The sequence below is a fragment of the Ambystoma mexicanum genome, chromosome 3q (assembly GCF_040938575.1).
Source record: "Ambystoma mexicanum isolate Mex_15411 chromosome 3q, UKY_AmexF1_1, whole genome shotgun sequence".
Lineage (NCBI taxonomy): Eukaryota > Metazoa > Chordata > Amphibia > Caudata > Ambystomatidae > Ambystoma > Ambystoma mexicanum.
In genome coordinates this window covers 316,048,043-316,057,430 of record NC_090926.1, presented here as the reverse complement: position 1 = coordinate 316,057,430, position 9,388 = coordinate 316,048,043, and the positions used below count along the sequence as shown (strand labels likewise).

Genomic DNA, 9,388 nt, shown 5'->3' with positions numbered 1-9,388 from the left:
GAGGTAACGGCCTTTCAAAGGAGTCAAGATGGCCATACCAGCAAGAGAGGGGAAAACATCAAGCACAGTCCTCCCCTCTCCTTACCTTCCCCCAGAGAATGCAGCTGACATCCGGTGCATCCTGGGCCGTGTGTCTCTGAGGAGCGGGTGGTATGTGGCATGCCTGTGACAGAACAGAGCCCCCGCACTTTCAAATACTCTGTCACAGTCACCCCACGACAAGAAGCAGAGAGGCCTCACAACAAAAGGGAAGGCTTAGCCCATACCGCCAAGTGCTTTCCAATAAAGATGTGCACACAAAGCACGAGGAAAACGGCATGTTGAAGGAGTCAAAATGGCCATACCAGCAAGAGAGGGGAAAACATCAAGCACAGTCCTCCCCTCTCCTTACCTTCCCCCAGATAATGCAGCTAACATCCGGTGCATCCTGTGCTGTGTGTGTCTGAGGAGCGGGTGGTATGTGACATGCCTGCGACAGAACAGAGCCCCCGCACTCCCAAAGACTCTCTGCCACTGTCACCCCACGACAAGAAGCAGAGAGGCCTCACAACAAAAGGGAAGGCTAGCCCATACTGCCAAGTCGAATCAAGATGGCCAAAACATGAGGAGAGGGGAAAAACATCAAGCCCAGTCCTCCCCTCTCCTTACCTTCCCCCGGGCCGTGCAGGACCCGGGACACAATGCTCATGCTGCGGTCCGGAGCCCAGCAAAGAACCGAGCGAGGCAATCCAGCTCAACTGTGACCCCAAGCCCCGCAGAGGGCCCAGGAGCAGTGCCGCACCTGAGGGAGCCGAGGGCCCCGCCACACAGCCCCCCCCAGGGGGCCAGCAATCGGTGCTCCCTGGTGCCCCGCACCGGGAAGAAAAAGTCCAACCTGCCGGAGGCAGGAAAAATTTAAACTGAGTGACATGGATGTGGGGGAGGAGTTATAGGGATTTAAAGAAATAGAAGAAGGTCCTGTGTCGGAGGCGGGTGCCTCATGAAGTAAGTACTGGGACGAGGAAGAGTGGACGTGGAGGTAATGTTTGTCTTTTCTTTGCTGCTGAACAGTAAAGTTGTAGAGAAAGCATAATCCTTCGCCTCCATGTCTTTAATAGAATTATGACTTTCAGTAATGAATGTGTTGAAAATCTGAATTTCCTACACATCTAGCTAAGAAAATCGACATTAGTGAACTAAATAGAGACTAAAAGACTTATGTTACTATGGCTGAAGAGCAGCAAAGAAAGAGGAAGGACTTGAAGAGTCAGAGCTTATATGGGCCTTTGCAAGTTAACCATTTTAATTACTACATTACTACAGCTGGTGAACACAAATACTATTTCATTTTTGCGGGTGAGCATTCCACTGACGCCTCTGGACAAGCAAGGGGATCGGCGGTGAACGAAGTTACTAAAACAGGCGAAGTGACAGGTATGCCTTTGGGAGGAGCCTCATATAGGAACAGGATTGGGAGAGACATCTCTGGGACAAAACTACTTAAAACACTTGTGGAACATGGGATAGTAGTCGTTTTCTTTGTTTTACGTTGTTTTGGTGTAATACTGCTGAAGACTGTAAAGAAGGAAAAGAATAACGCTCGCCTCGGTGCTTGTCACGAGTACAAAAAATGGGACGACGCCGAAAACGTGAATTTTATCTCTGTGAACAGGAAGTTGTTTAGGTTTCTTTCCTAGTTAATGAAAGAAGCGAGCTTGTTTTATTTCAAACAACGATCACTTAGGAGGGGTTTGCCTGCCTTCCTTTGACAGAAACCCGCCTATCTTTGTGCGCCCGTACACTGTATGCCCGCCTAGTCTAATGACGTACTGACGCCATTAGGCGGTGCTTGTGACGGGGTGCCTATGATGGCAGAGGGCGGGTCTCCACGTCTTTGAATGACACACTGTGGACGCAATGAGGGCGCTCGGATTCACAGTCCCATTGTTGTGCTCTCTAGTTGGTGATTGAATCTAACCGTCCGACCAATGAGCGGAGGAACGAGGCGTGCGGATCTCTGTGAGGTCACAGGATCCCCACAGAGCTGCGCAGAGACACGTAGTGCTCAGGGCAGTACAGGAACAGGTAAGCTGGGTATAAGGGGTGAAGCAAACGGGCCAAGTGGGGCGCTGTATACTGGTTCCGTTACAAAAGAAGCAGTGGGTGTGGTGTAATGTCACCAATAGGGAAGTGTTTAGGATTCCACTAATATGTTATCTTTTGCACCAATTCGTTCCTTCGCCACGTTAGTCCTTTGTTTCCCCACACTCTTTTTCCTTACCAAAAGACTGTGGAATTGTGGTGTTTATTTTTCTTGGGGGGAGCGAGGGGGTTGTATAGTATGTGAGACAGTCCGTTTTTAGTGATTGTGATTCGCCTTCCCCGTTCTGCTTCAGTGCCCTTAACTATACGCGAAAGTCTTCCTGAATCACTGTATCCGCCCCCGAGATCGTCCAGTCCCTTATAGTGCGGCGTGGGGGACATAACCCCGTGTTAGCGTTTTTCCTGTTAGGCGAGTAGGTCAGTCGAGGGATGTTTGTAGCAGGTGCGCTTAGGGATCTGGTCAGGCCTTGTCAGTGATCAATCACGTAGCGCAGAAGTATCGCGTGTCGAAGCAGTTTTTACTTTCTTTTTTAGTTTGGCATAAGTTTCGATTTGACGTGGAAACACATACACCGCCCCATGCAGTAGAGGTGCTTTCCCAGCATTTATGCAGTAACTTCGCCAACAGGCTTCTTGTCTTTGAGACAGAATTACTTGCAGCACGGGTCTACCTTTACCGCGAGTGAGCGCGGGCAGCATTCCGTGCACATGCGGGCCAAAGGACATACGTTGGCTGTATGGACATGGACCATCTTGGAACTTAACACACGCGTACCTTTTTAATGTGCGTTTACTTTAACCTCGAGTGATATGAATATGCTTGTCAAACTCCCATGACGGCCGGCACCTTACGAAATTAATATATGGTGGAAACAGTTTAGGACCATTAAGGTTACTTGACTTGCAGATGGTAATTGAAAAGAGCTGGGAGCCATTTAGTTCTGTTTGTGACCTATAAGAGGCTGGTCACTTTGACACCAACAGCTAAATGGAGTTACTTTTGGATTCCTAAACCAGTTAATGCTTGTTTCTTTCTTCTTGCACACAGATTCTACCCATCAATGGTGATTATTGGATTCCGCTTCATCCTCTCTGGTTGAGTGTGTAGTCTTTGGTTGGATTTCTTCATGGTCTGTGCGGACTTGTCACAGTAAGGCTGGTTTCACAGTCTTAACCATGATGGTAGCCAGGAGCTGCTTTTAGATGGTGACCTGCCAACAACATAAGACTACCCCACTCCAAAATATCTGCAAATCGCGAGATTTGTTCTGTGGGTGGAATCACGTTACTAACAAAAGGAGCTGTTGCTCTGTTTTTGGTTAAATGCCGTTCTGTATTCACTCTCTTCTGAGTACATTCACTTGCATAGTACTTGGAAGGTTGGCTTTTCAAGCCCATACATAGATGGCAATATTGTGAAAATGTTCTGATGTATATTTAGTTTGATTGTTTGCGGCACCCTCCATTTCCTCAAAACTGGGACTTTAATCTTCCCATTTCCCCAAAACCGGGGCGTGGTTTTTGAAGAAAAAAAACGGTACCGGTAGATGGAGGGCCCAATTCCGGGGCGTCTGGTCACCCAATGCGTTTAGCTCCTGCTTATCCAATCTTAATTTAGATACCTGTATCATTTTTAACATTAGTATTGACGGGCATATATATTGGCTTCAGTACAGATGTTTGCTTTCATGTACATTCAATGATTTAGCGCTGTTGTGCTCTTGTATCTGCTACGCATCACCAAATGGTAACGGGTCGGGGGTTGACAAATAACGCATGTCGAGGTTAAGCAATGTGTGGTGAGTCTATTACTTGAATTGTCGCTGTTGCTACGGATATAGGTGGTCTATGGATAACATGCAACGAATACGAGTCTATTGTTGTAGGGTGGGTATATATGAAGATACTTGTGTTTGAAATCCCAAGATTAGTTGTGGGGAATCTCGATTCCCGAACTTGTAAAAATACATTTTTCTGCCTCAAGTGTATGTTCTGTTAACACAGTGAATGTTTGTAGAGAAGCAGAGCTTTCTGGCGGTATAATCACTACTGGTACTTGGGTAGTGTAGGTGTGCCCATGTTTAAGGCGGTGCGTGGAAACTAACATACATACATTTTTGGAGGTAATAAAGGGGTAAAAGGTGCTACGGGTAGTTCCTTTGTCTATGAAGCACGAGCTACTTTTGCAAAACAAACTACTTGTAGTTTTTTCATTGTGGATGTGTGTGTTGTAGGGGGCTGTACCCCCGCCTGTTTTCTCTACGTGGGCTTGTCTCTGTGATGTCCACCTGGCAGTGTGATTTTATTGGCTACCATAATAGATTGTTTTCAATAGAGTGCTTTTTATTCAAATTTAAACAGCTGAGGTGTCCAGAAGGATGACTGCCTCTCTGGATTTTCATCTGTTCTAAATTCATATTGAGCGCAGAGTTGATTCTGTACCCCCTAGACTGTCAAAAGCTGTGCTGTCTCGCCCTGAAGTCCTGTGGGCCATAAATGACTTTTTCAATACTTACCAAGTCTTTGAAATGGAGCAGTAGCTTTCGGCTCCTTTGGCCCAGCTGCAAACCTTTTTGAGAAATGGTTCGATATACGCATACTACGGAAGATGCGTAACATTCCCGGTATTGCTAGTCATTAAAGCAGTTTAGGAATATAGGTCCTGGCTCCCTGTGTTTTGTGATATATTTAAGTTGGGGGAGCACAGCTCCACTGGAGCGTCTGCCGTTGGAGTAAAGGTTGCGTTGAAAGCTCAGGTTTTTGAATTCTTTGGTGATCGTAAACATTTCCCTTTGGTTTTCTTATGCCGATCTGTGCATAGGGAGTAGTGTGCTTTCTTGGACTTCATTCTGGCCTGTAAAAATGTAGCTGTCAATGGTAGTCAAATATGTTGGATTTCAGGTTGCTTTTCTCAAATGTACAACTTTCATTATATTTTCACAAGGACCCCCAGTAGCACAGGATACAATGAGGTCCGGCCTTTCGGTAACACAAGTGTGAACTCTCGTTCTCTCCTTGCCACGGCATGCTATGGCTCCTGGTGAAGGAGATGTTTGTCATTGTGCCCTTTTGTGTCCTCCAACACAGCCAACTCTTGGTGCTGACACCTGGCTCAGGAGCACCAGATGCCTGGAGGACTCCTCATAAGAGACATGGGGGATAGCACAGGGGCATTGCACTGGTCTTGGAAGCAAGACCACGCAGAGCAATAGAAGTTCAAAACCTGGATCTGCGCTTAGATACCCAACACATATATGGTATTAGGCACGTTATAAAAAAAAACAATTAAATCTATATCACCTCTAGACTCCACAGGAACTTTTGAGCACAGCACATCCCAAGGCTATCACGTATTCAAATATTAATTACTTCTAATCAAATCTACAGCACATTGCACTCCTACCTGACAAGATAGTTGATTTGCCCGTTATGGACAGTTCCTGGTCCTTTTCATGACCATTTGGTCTAAACCTGTACTATGATGCACGCATCCCAGCTAATGCTACCACTCAATCCTCCTGTTACCTTCTCCCTCTCCTGGTCTTCTGCTCCCTCTTTTGTCTTTTTCCACTGTTGCCAATTCCTGCTAATGTTTTTCCTCATTTCCGTCTCGTGCCACAGAACACAGTGTGCTTTTCACCCTGGGTGGGGGTCGCAGTTCACCCACACAGACATGGTTTTGGCACGCTAAAAACCACTTTGGTGGTGAGGTGTGCAGTATGAAAGCTAAATAACCTAGTGAATTGCAAATCTAATCTCAATGTAAGTCAACAATGTCAATTTTTCTTCAAGTAACCTGTTATGCACGCAGTTTTTTTGACTATATCCTAGATGCCAGTGTAAAATTAAACTGAATTCTTATTCACTTCTTAAAATGATGCAAAGAAAAACGTTGCTCTAATTTGGCCTTGTATATGGCACTTTAAAAAAAAAAACACTTGTTATGTAGCATAGTTTAAAAGAAATCCAGCTGTAATCCAAGTGCTTATTTATGTGAATCAAAATGGTCAACACAGTTGTAGCGTCACATATATATTTATTTGTATGGCACCGCTAAGTCCCTGTGCTTTGAAACTGATGGGTGTGCATGAAGTGAAACCTTTTCTAAAACCTTTGTTGAATGGTGGTTATGTCATTGTGCGTTTTTGGACGCTTACATACTAAGTTGGTTGGAAGGTCCAGCTAGACACTACTGGCATAGCCTAGAGGAAATAAGGGCGTTTACGATTGCAATGGGAAGAGCCTTGATGTACATGGCAGATTTAGGATTGAGTCCTGGTATGGGAAAGCGGTGGGCTATCCAGGGAAGATGTTATGACACCAGGAGAGAGAAATGTCAAACGCAGCTAGTCCCAGAGAATAAGAACTGGAGACTGTTGTCGTTAACAAGCATCCTTGTGTTTTCATCTGAGGTTATGCCGCATTCAGTGTTGCAGAGGGGGGCGAAAGCCAACTTGATTTTTGGTTTCAAAATATGTATTGTGATGGTGTGTTGCAGTGCCTTCTGTGTGTTTGGTGGTGATTGAAAAGTTGGAGGTTTGTTTTTAAGGCGGAGAACCAGCAAATGCTTTGGACAGCCTTCTTGAAAGAGGGACCATTCATGGTGCATTGGAGTATTTGATGAAGCCATGCCATCTCTTTAGAAATTATGGGCAACCGGGGGATTCTGCGTTATACTTTGTGGTAAGTAAATTGTAGACTGTTGGCTCTGAGATTAGGTTGGAGTAAAGGCCTTGGTATGGTGCACACGTGTAGAAGGGTACCATTTTATAGTGGGGCAGAGTGGTGGCATTGCTCTAGTGCATGATTACTCATATGGCCCTCCAGGTGGTTTGGAGTACTACAGATTATGCTGGCTAGTGATAATGGTAGTTCCAAAATATCTGGACAGCCACATAGTATCTATCCATGCTAGTGTGATTGCTAGAAAGTATGTTAATGCTCAAGGACAAGAGCTCTTTGTCGAGGGTGGAGCGAACTTAGTTAAGATGTCTAGTTCAGAAATTATAAACGCTAGGTCTGTTATGATCTGGGCTTCCTAATAATTTTAATTTTTGTTTGCTCAGGAAGGAAAGCTAGGTACAGGTCTTGAAGATCTACTCGACCGTTCATAGTCGGAAGTTCTTATATCTAGTACCATCAAGTGGTACAATATACCTTTCAGTCGGGTACAATGACATTCTGGGATGTTTTTAAACTTTTTTTTTTGATTTGACATTAACTACAAACACATTTTGTTTGGGGTAGTTAGTGGCCCTGAATTGAGGCAGGAGTGGGAATGTGTGGATGGAGGTGAGGCCAGAAACCTGGTGTTCCTTTTTTTTTTTTTTTTTTTTTTTAAATTTTTTTTCGTATATTTTTATTTTTTTTATTTAAATGTTTAAGGAATAAATTGACTTCTGTGGAACATCTCTGCAATCGTTGGATGGCTGTTTCTGGAAGGCAGGTTTGGGGGACACAGATAAAGTGAAATTGGTTCTTTGTTTGGGAACTAATTGACTTTGATAGGGATTTGCAGTAGATAGGGCTTCGCAGTATAATCAGTATTATAACCCAGCACTATTTTGTAAAGCTCTAACACCCCCTTAAGTCTGCAAAAATCTTCCCTGGTATGGAAAATCCACGAGGGAAGAGCCCGCCATTTACAAGACTTTGTGCGCAGTAAATTGTATCCGCCTGACCTTTTTAACCATTTGGGTAATTGGCTTGTGTTGAGTTTATTAGTTTTTGTGCAGCTCAGCCTAAAGCATAGGGAAGTGGAGTAATGCAAAATAACACCTTCCAATCTCAAAATATTCCTATTAGGGCAGCGTCCACCCAGTGTTTACAGGTGTATGTTAACTGCACTGGCTCAGTCAGGGGCTCTGTTGATGTCAAGCAGGGACCCACTGGATTGAATGTGATTGGGGGCGGTCTTTCCCCTGTGGGCATGGGTGTGTTTTGGATTAGGGCTCCCTTGCTCTCTCTCACCATTAGCTATGCTGGGTAGGGCTGATGGACGCTGTAGTCCAAAACATCAAGAGCGAAAGGTTGCAGACCCAACATTCTCTTCGAATATTTTCCTTTCGGCCGACGAGTGAAACTGTTTTAATATTTTACTTTTTTTTGTTGTTGCATTGCAGCAAATGTAGTGCGGTGCTCTTGCACTCATTTGTTTAATATATCTATATATTGTTTAATGAGCGGTTTAAAGGGGTGGCCAGAAGTGTCATTGACATTCCAAATAGCCGCGCGTGATTACGTGCTGCGCAATTTATACATTCTTGTAAAGCGACTCAGTGAGCTGGGTGACTCTAACAAGGGGTTGTGGCCTAAAGAGGGTGGGAGTAAATACGTTTCTGGGCATCTAGGGAGCGCACTTGTTGTGATACTAGTTTAATTTGTCGCAAGAATACTGCAAAATGTCTTCAAACTATGATGGATATAGTTTCGTTGGGATAGCCTCGGCACTCCTATGGGCTGCCGGCTAGTTGGCAGCGAACGATTTAACAAGGGGACAGAGCAGCGCCAGCTCGTGAGAAGTTTGTGAAGACCGCCGCGGCCCACATAGAGCTCGGAGCATCAGTTGAAATTTGGCGGAGTAGCTGCGTGACCCACTTGTCTTTCGATCAATAAGAAAGCGGCGTTGGTCGGTGTGATTAGATAAAATGCCGTGTGCGCTCATGTTTCCGCTTTCACCTTGCACAAAGAGTAAAATATGTTGCACACTGGGACATGGTCCCAAGTACTTATTCAAATCTGGCCCCAGTAAGAGCAACCCTGCCTTGATTCACAACCAACCTCGCCACTTTTCTCCCAGCAAGACTCTTCCCACTCGGTGAGCCTTCCCTGTTCGTAGTGTGACGGGAAGTTGGGTAATACTGTACCTGTGAAGAGGAGGTGGCTCGCCAAGAAGGTAGCGATTGGAGGGCACCAGTCCATAAACCAGATCATGTGTTGTAGTTCAGTGAACTTTCTTCTTCTCTGCCGCCTTGTACCCTGTTATCCGTGGTACGCCCGCCCTTCGCACCATGCAGGCGGCTGTTGTGTTCGATAAGCAGTATGTTCTCCACGTTTGACAGCATTTCATGACTGGTTACTGCTTGGCATGGCACTTAGTCTTATCCTGAACAGACAAAGTGTGTGTCTTGGTATTATTTGGAATTAGACTGATGCTTTTGTCAAGGCGCTGACTTCAATCCTTTGGGCACCGTCATCGGGTTCTCGTTCTTCCTTGTTTAGAATCGTCGCCTCGGTTTTTCTCCACCTCTTCACATGAAGGCTGCACAACGGCTTTGCCTTCGTTGTGCAGTCTCTTTTTGGCGAT

General features: G+C 45.3%; 1 protein-coding gene across 3 annotated transcripts in view; it reads left to right on the top strand.

Moving 5' to 3' along the window:
- The first annotated feature begins 1,290 nt into the window (after nucleotides 1–1,290).
- Nucleotides 1,291–9,388, top strand: part of TMBIM6 (transmembrane BAX inhibitor motif containing 6) — a 96,763-nt gene continuing 88,665 nt past the window's right edge. The window contains exon 1 of one of the 3 annotated variants that reach the window (XM_069653873.1): nucleotides 1,291–1,413. Coding sequence is in view for 1 of the 3 variants with exons in the window: in XM_069653868.1 (XP_069509969.1) it covers nucleotides 1,968–2,064 (97 nt within the window). In the remaining 2 variants the exon portion in view is untranslated. Of the gene's footprint in view, nucleotides 1,414–1,703; nucleotides 2,065–6,630; nucleotides 6,766–9,388 lie in introns of those variants that run through there. The other 2 variants (XM_069653868.1, XM_069653872.1) reach the window with 2 other exon arrangements.